At 44.7% G+C, this 13,644-nt stretch overlaps 1 protein-coding gene across 1 annotated transcript in view; it reads right to left on the reverse strand.

Moving 5' to 3' along the window:
- CACNA1B (calcium voltage-gated channel subunit alpha1 B) overlaps nt 1-13,644 on the reverse strand; it is a 221,174-nt gene that overhangs the window by 170,506 nt on the left and 37,024 nt on the right. The window contains exons 4-6 of the mRNA XM_003794791.2: nt 6,731-6,822; nt 5,161-5,313; nt 2,658-2,848 (exon numbers count right to left, since the gene is read on the reverse strand). Of these exons, the coding sequence (XP_003794839.1) occupies nt 2,658-2,848; nt 5,161-5,313; nt 6,731-6,822 (436 nt within the window). The remainder of the gene's footprint in view (nt 1-2,657; nt 2,849-5,160; nt 5,314-6,730; nt 6,823-13,644) is intronic.

The raw sequence follows: 13,644 nt of genomic DNA on the forward strand, positions 1-13,644 counted from the left end.
TCCTTCCCATGATCTTAGATGAAAATCTGAACAAGCCCAATGACTTTTCTAATAAATCCTGGGCAAAAATTCTATAATCACAGCCTCAATTCAGTAACTGAAAATGCTCAGTCCCACCGGTAACCACTGTCTGGCAGGCTTCTCTCAGGTGGCACCTGCTCACCTTGGCCACTCTTCTGTGCCTCCCAGGCCCTCCTTTGCTGGGCCTTGGCCCTGACCTCTGGTGATGCCAGAGGGGAGGGGGGCAGGTACTCCCCCCACATGGCACCATACTGAGACAATCTCCTCTCTGTAGGCCTGACAAGCATTTGCTGCTGATCTATCGCCCATGAGGACCTGTGTGTCCTTAAGTCCCTGACTCCACACTCTCATCCAAGCACAGGCAAGCATCTACTCCACTGCCAGCCCCGTACTCCCCACCCACTGCCACCCTTATTCAGCATGTCCTCTAAACAGAACTCTTCTCAGCATTCCACTGGGTCCTGTCTGCCCACTCTCGCCCGACCACAGCTATTCCACAAGACACTCGTATCTACTGCCAGGCACCAGTGTGAGTTTGCCATCCAGCTCCCCCCTGCCCCCAGGCCAGTGCCTGTGCTTGAGGAGCCCATGGAATGGAAGGGGCACATCTGGAGGGGCTGCAAGAGACCCCCAGAGCTGGAATTGGGGACCAGCTGTTTCCCTCTTCTTCAAAACTTCTGTTTCATCTGTGACAACCAGCCCAATACCCTCAGGAGGATCCTGGCACTGCTCAGTCACCTGCACTGGGGCACTGCTGGCACCAGCCTCATATCAAGCCCTCGAGACCTCAGCCTGGCCCTGGCAAGGCTTGGCTCTCCCTGCACCCTTCTGCGTGCCACTCCTCTCTTCTGGCCCCGTGTTTTCCCCACAGCACTTATCACTATCCTGGCCCCACTGTGCCAGATGCCACGCACAGCAGCAGGTGGGTCCTACTATAATGTGTGCAGGAGGAAACCTCTGCCGCCCCTCACAGCCAGCAACTCCCACCTGCCACCTTCACTGGGGGCACAGACCCAGACAGGGGATCTGAGTCACCTGCAGCCACTGGCCCAGCCCCATTGGGCACTGAGGGCTGCAGAGACCTGGTCACATAGCCCTTTCCTCGGGTAGTGCTGGCAGGGATGTGGCCAACTCAGCTATTTTTAGGGTCTGCCTTTGTGGAAATTATTCCTTGATTAGCTACAGGGAGAGAGCAGCCAAGCTCTTCATCGCTGCCTTTGTCCCTATTCTTCATCCCTCAATCAAAGAAGCCTGGCATCAGATGTGACGCCTACTTCAGGCAGAATCTGGTTCAACAAACCTGCCAGCATCTCCTTAACTCCTCATCTGCCATCTGCCTGCTCTGCAAGCATTTACCAAGCACCTGCTGAATGCCCAGCCCAGGACCAACCCACAGTCCCAAGAACTCATGGAGAAGACACAGAACAGAGTCCCAGTGTCCCCCTGAGCTCTGCCTACCATCATGCCTCCAGCACTCATGGGCACAGCTGCCAGAGGCTATGCAGGGAGGCCCCAGACCCAGGTGCCCAAGCCTCAGTGCACAAGTGACAGCACTAGGTGCTCCTGGCCCCTCTCTGACAGCCCCTGGGCAGAACACATCCACTGGTCACTCAAAACTCAGAGGCTCCCGGTTCACATGCACCTTCCTTCTCCACCTCCTGGAGCCACTGATGTGCTAATGTAGATTCTCTCTCTCTCTCTCTCTCACACACACACACACACACACACACACACACACACGGCTCACCATGGGGGTGGGAGGAGTCTTCACACAAAAAGACATCAGAAGCTTGCTTGGAGGTGATGGTAGAATAGCAGTGGTTGGGGGAGATGGAGGTGCAATGGGCCAGCAGGCACCCCCAAGGCAACTTACACACAACATTCAATGCAGCCACCAAACCCAGACTGCCCTAAATGGCTGAAACAGGTAGATGCCCTAAAGAGAGTGAAGAGACCAAAGAGCAGACAGCACCAAGTAGACAGCCATGAAGAACACAGATTGGGAGACACAGGCTCCCACTACAAGAATCTGTATACCCAGGGAGCGTCCTGAGCCAGTTCAGTGCAGCTCTGAACTCCTACTCTGCTCCCAGCCTCTGCACTGGGCAGCTGGTGGCAACCAGCTGTCCCGCAGGTCCACTGGCCCCCACCCCATCACAAAGAACCTAGCAGGGCAGCAGAGCTGGTGGTTAACAGAGCTGCCAGGCCTTGGGCAAAATAATTACCTTCCCTGTGACTCAGTGTCATCACCTGTACCCTGGCCCCTTGAGAAGATCAAATGAGTGGACAGGAGTGAAATGCCCCATGCATGGAGTGTTTGTGGTGAGCATTAGCTATCGGTGCCATTGCTTTCTTCACCATCACCAACAGGAGCATTTGCTCTGGAGTTTTCTTCCTGACCCCACCACTCAGCCTTCACTTTTGCTTTCATAGGGAGATTACTACAGAGAGTCAAGGAGGAACTACGGCCAACCGTGAGCTAAGACTGACCAAGGTGGTATCTCTAGGTCAGTATCTGGAGGAGATGGTGTCCCATCCTCAGGTGGAAGAAGGAGCTCAGGGCAGGGCAGACACTGTCCGTCAGAAGTGCCACCCCAAGAGGGGCCCCAGAGGTACAAACTTAGGATGCAACTCACATTGTAGAGAATGTCGGTCCAGCCCTCCATGGTGATGCATTGGAACACTGTCAAGACGGCAAACAAGATGTTGTCAAAATTGGTGATACCAAAGTTGGGTCCTGGCCAGTACTCCCGGCACTCCGTGTCGCCCTCACAAAGCCGGGCTGGGGGCTCCTTGCCACAGGGGAAATCACCCACGGGGTCTGTATCTGTGAGGAGGAGAACGAAGCAGACACTGAGTTCAGAAACACCAAACTCTCACCCCCACTGAGATTCCCAGACTCTGGAGAACTCACTACAGCCGGGCAGGAACCAGGCACCAACAGAGACCTCCATGGACGACCCTGCTCTCCTCCTACTTCTGTCTCCACCTGAGCTCAGGAGCCAACCCCACAGGAACTAACGGTTAGCCTGTCCTTCTGCGCTGGAACCTGCCCATCATCATTTACACAAGCTCGGACCTATGCATCTTAAAAGCAGAAACAACAAACTCCTGGCCTCTCACTCTTCCTACCACTACCACCTTGACCCCTCCTCTCCCTCACAGCCAAACTGTTAACACGATTCTCCCTGACATGCAGATCCAACTGTGACTCTGGAGCCAGCAGGGCCTGTGGCCTATACCAAGACAGACTTAGCCACTGTGCCGTCCAGGGCTCATAAGGCAGGATGACCTAGAACCAACACATTTGCCTGGAGGATGGCTAGAGACTTCCTGGCCTGGACCTCCCTGCACCCCTACAGACTGAACATCCTGCTACTGACCTACAACTTAGTAGGTAGCCAATGACCACACAAAGAGGTGTTAAAGAAACACCAGAAAACCATTGCTAATCTCTGGAACAAGATGGCAAGCAGCACATTTGCCCCCTTGTTCCCAAAATCCCATTGAAAGGGCTGAAAAAATATTTTTTAAAAAATGTATTACAACACATGAAAACACAGGAGAAATTCTAAAGAACTGCTAGGATGGGAAGCAAATGCTCCCAGGTTTATAAGGCAAAACTTACCACATGGGATTATCTGTCTCCCTCCAAAGACTTTGACAAGTGCTTGTAAAGACTAAGTATAATAACAGTTCCTTTCCTCTTTTCTAGAACTTGGTAGGATTTTTCCTCTTTTCCTTGTCTCATGCCACTGGCTGTGTGGACTGGAAGTGACTATGTGTGCCCTTTTTTCATTCTTTCATTTATTTATTTATTTATTTTCTGGTTTCATTCTTTCCCTTTTTTTTTTTTTGAGACAGAGCCTCAAGCTGTTGCCCTGGGTAGAGTGCTGTGGCATCACAGCTCACAGCAACCTCCAACTCCTGGGCTTAAGTGATTCTCTTGCCTCAGCCTCCCAAGTAGCTGGGAGAGAAATGAGAGAATCCCAGGAAGAACAGACAATGCTGGGAGCTAAGAGCAGGCACCCACCACAATGCCTGGCTACTTTTTGGTTGTATTTGTCATTGTTGTTTGGCTGGCCCAGGTTGAATTCATACCTGTCAACTCTGGTATATGTGGCTGGCGCCTTAGCTGCTTGAGCTACAGGCACCTAGCCTGGTTTCATTCTTAATGTGCAAAAGAAAGCTCTTAAGACTTACAATGAGGAATGTTGTTTGCAGAAGTTTTAGGGAATTTAAGAAAATTATTTTATTTCTAGTTTGATAAAAGATTTTTTTATCTTATCAGATGATGTTTGCTAAAAAATAATAATTTAAAAAGAGCTTTATTAAAAATTGTCAATGATTTAAATTTAGTAAAAGATTTTTCTGTGATCATTTAAGTGATGATCATATGGGTTTTCTCCTTTAACATGTTTGTAGTTCAAGTCAACAATTTTAGCACCAACCTCAACTGTTCTCTTTCTCTTATACTTCATATATAATCTTAAAAAATCATATTGGCTTTGCCTACAAAACAAGCCCAGAATTTGACCCATTTATAATCACCCACCAATACCCTGGATGTGGCCACCATCATCTCTCCTAAATTGAGATATCTTCCCACCCAACTCTGTTTCTGCCTGTGCTTCCCCATGGAGTCAGAATGATCAAACCCCTTTGCTATCTTCCCATCTCTCTCAGAATGAGACTCAGAGCTCTTACTATGCCTCAAAGCCCATGAATCCTCTGTTCTTGCTGTCTGTCACCTCAGGCTTTTGCATTTATTATTTCTTATAACTGAAGCTCTCTGGCCAGGCAGCCACAACTCTCCCTCCCACCATATTTAGTAGCTATGCAACTGTCACCTTAGCAGAGAAGGCTCCCCTGGCCACCCTCCATAAAGCAGGCTCCACATTATTCTATTCCAAATACCTTTTATGTTTCTTTCCTAAAAGTTACTACAATCTATAATTGTTATATTTGTGTGTGTGTTCCTCAGGTCACTGTGAATGTTCCACACTGGAATGTAAGCTCCCCCTCATCAATCTGGCCCCTGAAGGCCCTGCTAGACAGGCACCTAGAACAGTGCCTGTCTCCTGAAGAATTTAAGTCTGTGGTCCTCATCTGAGCCCAAGGGATGCTGCTAGGCCTCACCTGTACTGTTGGGGAAACAGGCCTTATGGAATTTGCCCATGTAGAACTCGAGGCCAATGATGGCAAACATGAGGATGGCGAAGAAGAGAAGCAGCCCGATCTGCAGGAGTGGAACCATGGCCTTCATGATGGACTTGAGCACCACCTGCAAACCTGGGCCAGAGCAGGCAGAGCAGGTCAGGTCAGAAGCAAAGCAGATGGAGCGGGGGGGGGGGGTAGGGGATGGGAGGTATAGGCAGAGCCACAGGAACCTGAGGAAGGCAAAGCTGAGAGCGCCGGCCAGGTGCTGAGCTATGAGGCTGAATGCCTGAGCTGGCAGCCTCAGAGCAGGGGCAGGGCAGGCAGAGTTGAGGGGCAGGTAGGCTGAGTGGTATCACAAAGCAAGGGGAGAGGGATGTGAGCCTGTCAGAGTGTCCAGGGGTCTGTGGGGTGGTAAGACCTGTGGATCTATGGGGGCTGGGGGCGGGGACAAGACAGAGAGTCCTGTGAGGGTAGGATAGGGAATCCTGGGAAGGAAGAGCAAAGAATGCTAAGAGCTAAGAGCAAGGGTCCATGGGGAGAAATGAGAGAATCCGGGGAAGGAAAAGCAGAGGATGCTATGAGCTTAGAGGAGAGGACCATGGCGGGAAGGAGGGAATCCTGGGAAAAGCAGAGAATGCCGGGAGCTAAGAGCAGGGGATAATGGGAGGAAAATGAGAGAATCCTGGGAAGGAAGAGTAGAGAATGCTGGGAGCCAAGAGCAAGGGATCCTGGGTGGGAAGTATAGGGGGTTCCTAATAGACCCAACTCCCAGGGGAAAGTGAGGCAGGAGGACCTGCCCCCAGGGAGTGTTTTGTCCCTGGCCACAGGGCATGAGCAGGTCCAGGGCAGAGAAACTGGGCTGGGGAAGCTATAGCCCCTGACTACTCCTGCTCCTTCTCCAGCCCAGCCCCAGCTCTTGGCTCCAGGCCAGCAAGGTCTCAGGACAGAACAGGACACCAGTCAGTGTTCTTCCCATTGGTCTCCTTAGGATGTAGAAGCAAACGTCTACTGGACAGGAAGAACAGGGAAGTCCCCTGGACTGGGGAACAGGAAGAGATCCAGCGTGGCCACTGGCTCTCAGGGTCACCCTGGCCATCCTCCTGCCCATGAACGGCCCAATCCAGGAGCATATCCTACAGCTGGTCTCAGTTCCCAGTGGCCCTACCAAGCCTGAGCCAAGAGACAGGCAGTCCTTTGTAGCCTTTCAATACTTTCTCAGGTCAATCTCTTAACCATTCTTTAACCCCAGGGAAAAAAAAGCAAAGAGATGAAAATATAACAGAGTGTATGAGGAGGAACCAAGCTTCCACCTAGAGAACCCAAGTTAGGGCAAAATAACCAAGTCATCCCTTGGCTTTCCTAGCATGGGAGGACTTTCACTCCTCCCATCCCTTCATCTGGTTCCCAGGATCAAAAGTGGTAAGTTCCTAGTCACCAAAGCCAAAGGGAACTAACTCAGGGCTGAACTGTGCCAGTGGCCATAGTGAGGGCAGGGAAGGTGCTTGGCATTCCAGATAGTCGTAGGCCTAACTATCTTAGCTGGACTCACTTGGAATCCCAGACACCAGCTTCAGGGGTCTTAGCACACGCACAGCCCGCAGAGTTCTCAGGTCAAAGTCAGTTCCAGCTGTGGCAAGAATCCTGGCAGGAACAAGGAGAAGGGAAGTAAAAGTTTCCACATTGAGTCTGGAAGAGAACACACTCCCACCACTAGAGTCCTTTCTCCCAGGAGCAGTGAAACCTTCATGCTTTGTCCCCCAAAAGCCATGGGCTGGCATAGTGGGTGGGGCTTGCTAGGTAAAGGGAGGTAGGAACTGAGTCCAGAAGCCCTCATAAGGATGTTGACAATGACTTACCTGCACAACCATCCTTCCAGTTCAAAAGCGCCATCTCTGAGTGGACCTTTGGCCCCTGGCCTGGCAGAGAATGTGTCCTCCAACTGAATCCCCCAAGCGAGTGCCTCAACCAAGCCCTCCAGCCCAGTCCAAGCCTGTGTCATGTCCCTAAGCCAGCCCCAGCTGTACTCCAAGTTGCCTCCAGAGAGGTGGCAATAAGTGGGGTGGGAGTGAGATGGAGCCCAAGGGACTTCTGAACCAGTCCTATATGCCACACTTTTTCACTTTATCTCAGGAGGAAAGGAAGGGTGTGCTGGAAAGGTGGGATAGAGGATTCAGAGGGCTCGGAAAAGCTGCCATGACCTCTTCAATCAGTATGAAAACACACCCAGATGTCATCTTAAAAAAAAAAAAGATTCCATATCCACCACTTACCACAGATCATTTCTCTCTGCTCCTTCACATCCAAACACATTGAAAATGTCAATCTTATCTCTCCACTTCCTTACCTTTTGGCCTCTCTTTAGCTTTTTCCAACCAGGCTCTTATCCTCACCTGTCCATTGAAATGCTGTCAAGCCTTCCTCTTGCCAATTCTAATGATCAAGTCACATTCCTTAAAGGCTGTCTTCTACCTTGGGTCAACCCTCTCCTGTTTTTCTCCAACTCCCTTGGGACACTTCTCAGTGTCTTCTGCCAGAGAAGTGTCCTTCTATCAAACTCCATCCTTCAATCAAACTCAAAATGTAGATGCCCGGGGCTCATTTGATATAGGACTTACCCAATAGCTTTGAACACATTCATATGCCTGTTACTGCCAAATTTATACCTTTAACTCAGACCTGGAGCTCCAGGATCATATGCCTAACTGCTTTTTAAACATTTCCATTTGGACATCAAAAAAATCATATCAGGTTCCGTGCCTGTAGCTCAGTAAGTAGGGCGCCAGAGCTGGTGGGTTCGAGCCCAGCCTGGGGCTGCTAAACAATGACAACTGCAACCAAAAAATAGCTAGGTGCTGTGGGAGGCATCTGTAGCCCCAGCTACTTGGGAGACTGAAGCAAGAGTATTGCTTGAGCCCAAGAGTTTGAGGTTGCTGTGAACTGTGACGCCATGGAACTTTACCAAGGGCAACATAGCGAAACTGTCTCAAAAAAAAAAAGTGTATCCTGGATTCTAGGTGAAGAAGGCTTTATGTCTACCTACTCCAAATACACAGCAGTGAGACACAAAGTTTGAGACAGAGCTGAGATCAAAAATAAGATAAACCTCTCAAGGAGAAAGAAAAGAAGTGCAACAAGAAACCCTCCTATTTAAACCAAAATGCCATGATACATGAGAAAATCCAATCCTCTGAGAGACATTCAACAAGATCAACTGTTGGAAGACAAATTTTGTGCAGATAAAATTAATGAATTATTAAACAAAAACAGGTAGAAATAGAAATTTTTAAAACTAGCTAGATATCTTGGCATTAAACAAATAATTACGAAAATATTATCAATAGTAATCAGTAATATTAATCAATGAATCATACTCTACACTAGAGACATGGTTTAAAAGCTATTAGCAATTTAGTACATAGTATTAAGGCTTGAACTAAGGAATTCAGCCACAGACATAAGAAGGACAAAGAAACAAACAACAGTGAAGTTAAGCAATGTAAGAGGTTAGATCAGAGATTTAACACCTATCAAAACCGACCTGCAGAAGAAGAGAATAGAGGAAATAGTGAAGAAGCAACATTTGAAGAGACTATTTCCAGATGAGAAATCTCAAAACACTAAAGACATAAATTCTCAGCTTTAAAGTATACTATATTAAAGTATTAATCAGAAAGGTAAAATAAATTCAAGACTAGAAACAGTAGAAGGAGCTATAGAACATCAAACATGAAAATAAATTCTTAAAAGCTACCAGAAATAAAAGGCAAACTATCTAGAAAAAAGGATAATTAAAAGATTCAAAAATGTGCTAAAAGATAATTAATACATTCAAAGAACAGTTGGAGGGTAGACTCAGTGACTCACACCTGTAGTCCCAGAACTCTGGGAGGTCAAGGTGGTTGGATTGCTTGAGCCCAGAAGTTCTAGACCAGCCTGGGCAAGAGTAAGACCCCATCTCTACTAAAAATAGAAAAATTAGCCAGGCATGGTGGCAGGCAACTATGGTCATAGCTACTTGGGAGCTTGAGGCAGGAGGATCACTTGAGCCCCAAAAGTTTGAGGTTGCTATAAGCTATGATGATGCCATGGCACTCTAGCCAGGGCAATAGAAAGAGATTCTTTCTCAAAATAAATAAATAAATAAATAAATAAATAAATAAATAAAATATATATATATAAAATATCCAATTTCTTAGGGATTTTTTTGTGTGTGCTTACTTTTTACATAAAAACTAACATCTTAAGCAGTAACAAAAATATTTACTGAAGGGATTATTCCAGATGTAGCTGCATCAAACTATGTTACAGGTTAAATCACTCTCTATTGTGCTAGACCAGAGAACAACAAAGATTTTCTGTAAAGGGCCAGATAGTAAATATTTAGGCTTTGTGGGAACATCTCTATCAAAATCACTTTATTCTGCCATTATAGTATGAAAGCAGCCATACTAATATATCAGTTAATAGGGATGACTGTATTCTAATAAAACTTTATTCACAAAAGGTTGGTATGCTAACCCTTGTGTTAGACAAATGTACAGTTACAAATGTATGTTTAAAATATTAAGGATATCCAGTAAATTGATAGAAATACAAGCTACTTCAAAACTGGGGGGAAGGTATGTGGGGAGCAGATAACATAGAATATTTTATCAATCTACAAAAGTCAGAGAATGCCCTAAAAAAATGCAAAGAAGGAATATAAGGAGAAAACATTAGGATTGTAGAATTAAGCCTAAATACGCCAGTAATCATTGAAAACATATATGAGTTTTAATTTCCTATTAAAGGACAGCAATTATTAGATTGGCATTTTGAAAAATCCATCTGCATGCTACTTATAAAAGACATACCTTAAACAAAAAGATATAGAAATGTTGAAAATAAATAGATTTTTAAAAAGAAGACACTAACTAAATTCAACTAAAAAAGTGAGAGAGTAATACTAAAGACAAAATAGAACTTAAGGTAAAAGCATTACAAAGGTGAAAGAGAGATACAATGATTAATATATATATATATTTTTTGAGACAGAGCCTCAAGCTGTCCCCCTGGGTAGAGTGCTGTGGCATCACAGCTCACAGCAACCTCCAACTCCTGGGCTCAAGCGAGTCTCCTGCCTCCACCTCCCAAGTAGCTGGGACCACAGGCGCCCGCCACAACGCCCAGCCATTTTTTGGTTGCAGCCGTCACTGTTGTCTTGGCGGGTCCAGGCTGGGGACCCGAACCCGCCACCCTAGGTGTACGTGGCTGGCGCCCCACCCCGCCGAGCTATAGGCGCCGAGCCACAATGATTAATATTAAAAGGGAAATTTCATCAAGAAATAAAATCATTAATTTTTATGCACTCAAACCTCAAAAGATACAAAAATGAAAATTTCTCCAACATAGTAGAAAATCCTAACAAATCTCTTACCAGAGTCTAAAACACCACATCACAAGTAGTAAGGCTATACAAGATTAAAACCAAATTAACATTCTTAATCCATTATATCTTTTTGTTTGTTTGTTAGTTTGTTTGTTTGCAGTCTTTGGCCGGGGCTGGACTTGAACCCAACACCTCCAGTATATGAGGCTGGCACCCTACTCCTTTGAACAACAGGCACCGCCCCTATATCTTTTATCTTATCTCTCATCTATCTATCTAAATCTGCTCCTAACTAATAATATACATTTTTGAGTACTCAGAAATATCTTTAAAATTGACCACATCCTACATCACAAAAGAAGCCTCAAGAAATTCCAAAAATTAGTAACTTATCTTATTATACTTCTCCAATTAAATTAAAAACCAATAATAAACACACACACACACATACACATACATACATACATATATAAATGTAGAGAAAGTAGAAAAATGAAAATAAAGAAAGAAGTAGATAGGCTTAAAATAGAAAATAGAGAAACAAGAGAAGGCCAGACATTTGAAAATTTAATAAATGAACAAGCTCCTGGCAAGAATAAGAAAGAGTACGCACATAATATATACAAATATACTTAGTACATATATACATGCTCATGTGTGTTTATACATCCCCCTGTATCTGCCTATATGTGTATGCACATACACATATGCACATAAATATAGCCACATATAGGGAACCTAACCACAAAGAAATTTTTAGAATCACAAAAGAATTTATGATGAAATGAACACAAATTACAAAATGTGACAGAAGTAGAAAACATGAATAAACCATGAACTGTCATACCAGTTTTCTTGCTATATAAAACTTATATAGCAAGCTATATTACACAAATGTAATGACTTAAAGTAGCACCCATTTATTAGCTCTCAGTTCCATAAATCAGAAACAGGGCAACCATGGCTAGGTTCTTTGCTTAGGAACTCAGAAGGCTGAAATCAAGTAGCCAGTTTGCACCCTTATCTAGAGGCTAAAGTAGGGAAAGGGTTTCTTTCCAGTCCCCTCAGGTTGTCTGCAGAATTCTTGTCCTTGCAGTATGGATGTCTTTGCTATCAGCTGTGGACTTCGCTTAGCTCCTAAAGCCACTCTTAGGTCCTTACCACCTGGTCTTCTCTATAGTCCCTCTCATACGTCTAAGCTCTCTGACTCCTGGAGGGGCCCAATCTCTTCAAACGGTTCACCTGATAAAGTCAGTGTGATTCAAATACTCTTCTATGAATAACCTGGTGAACTGAATAATAAAACTAATCACTGGAGTGAAATCCCATCTTATCCAGAAATTCTTTCCACACTTGAGGGAAGATGACAATAATGGTTCATATAAAGGGATGGGTCTCTTATGGGGCCATCTTATAATTTTGCCTACCAAAACCTCTAAAAACAGTAAAACTAGGCTCAGGTTTCCCCTGCCAAAATATCAGAGGTAGACAACTTTATAAATGAGTTCTACAAACATTCAAAGAGCAGATAACCCCTAAGTCCTAGGTTATACAGATTGTTTCAAGGAATTAAAAAAAAAAATTCTCCTCAACACTTTTTACAATACTAGTATAATCTTAAAAATAAAACTAGAGGCTCAGCTCCCATAGCACAGTGGTTACGGTGCTAGCCACATACACCGAGGCTGGTGGGTTTGAACCCAGCCCAGGCCAAGTAAACAACAATAACAACCGCAACAAAAAATAGTTGGGCGTTGGGGCAGGTGCCTGTAGTCCCAGTGACTTAGGAGGCTGAGGCAAGAGAATCACTTAAGCCCAAGAATTTGAGGTTGCTCTGAGTAGTGACACCACGGCACACTACCGAGGGCAACATAGTGCTGTCTCCAAAAAAAAAAAAAAAAAAAAAACTAGAAAAAGAAAATGTTATGTACATCTCAATTGTGAATATGAATCTCAAATAAGATATTAGGGCAAATCAAATTCAAGTGCACATATTTGAAGAATATACTAAGCCAGTTGGGTTGTCACAGTTATAAGGATAGTTAGAATAACTATTAATGTAATACATGACATTAAAACAGATAATAAAAAAGTGTAAAATTTTTTGATAGAATTTCAACATCATTTATGATCAGAAGAATGAGGAATAGAAGAAAATTTCATTAAACTGACAAATTATATTATATTTAATATGCATAAAACTCAAAGTTCCTTAAACTGGCAAATGATATCTAATAAAAACCATTTACACCATTTTTCTATAAATTCACATGAACCAATTATATCATGTAAGATCCTAGCCAAGGCAATAAGATAATGAGGCCAGGTGCAGTGGCTCACTCCTGTAATCCTAGCACTCCGGATGCCAAGGCAGGCACATTGCTTGAGTTCAGGAGTCAAGACTAACCTGAGCAAGGAGAAGACCACATCTCTACCAAAACAGCAAAAATTAGCAAGGGATTGTGGCAGATACCTGTTTTTCCAGCCATCTTTAAAGCTGAAGGATGAAGATGGCTTAAGCCTAGGAGCTTGAGGTTGCTGTGAGCTATAATAATACCACAGCACTCTATCCAGGGCAACAGAATGAGACTCTTTCAAAAAAGAAAGAAAAAAAAAAAGTAAAGAGAGAGAAAGTAAGAAAGAGGAAAGGGAAGAAGGAAAGGGGAAGGGAGAGAGAGACAGAAAGGAAAGAGAGAGAGAAAGAAAAGGAGTAAACAAATATTCTATTCACAGATGTCATTTCTACATAGAAAACCCCAAATCATATACACACAAACTATTAGAATTAGAGAGTTCATCAAGTTTATGGAATACCAAATAAATATACAAAAATAGTTTTCATTTATGATTTTAAAATACAATTTTAAAAAGACGTGATTCTAGGGCAGCACCCATATCTCAGTGGGTAGGGTGCTGGCCACATACACTGAGGATGGCAGATTCAAACCCAGCTCAGACCAGCTAAACAATGACAACTCCAATAACAACAAAATAAGTGGGCCTTGTGGCAGGTGCCTGTAGTCCCAGCTACTAGGGAGGCTAAGGCAAAAGAATAGCTTGAGCCCAAGAGTTTGAGGTTGCTGTGATGCCACAGC

The sequence above is a fragment of the Otolemur garnettii genome, unplaced genomic scaffold (genome assembly GCF_000181295.1).
Source record: "Otolemur garnettii isolate 467f Iridium unplaced genomic scaffold, OtoGar3 scaffold00087, whole genome shotgun sequence".
Classification (NCBI taxonomy): Eukaryota; Metazoa; Chordata; class Mammalia; order Primates; family Galagidae; genus Otolemur; species Otolemur garnettii.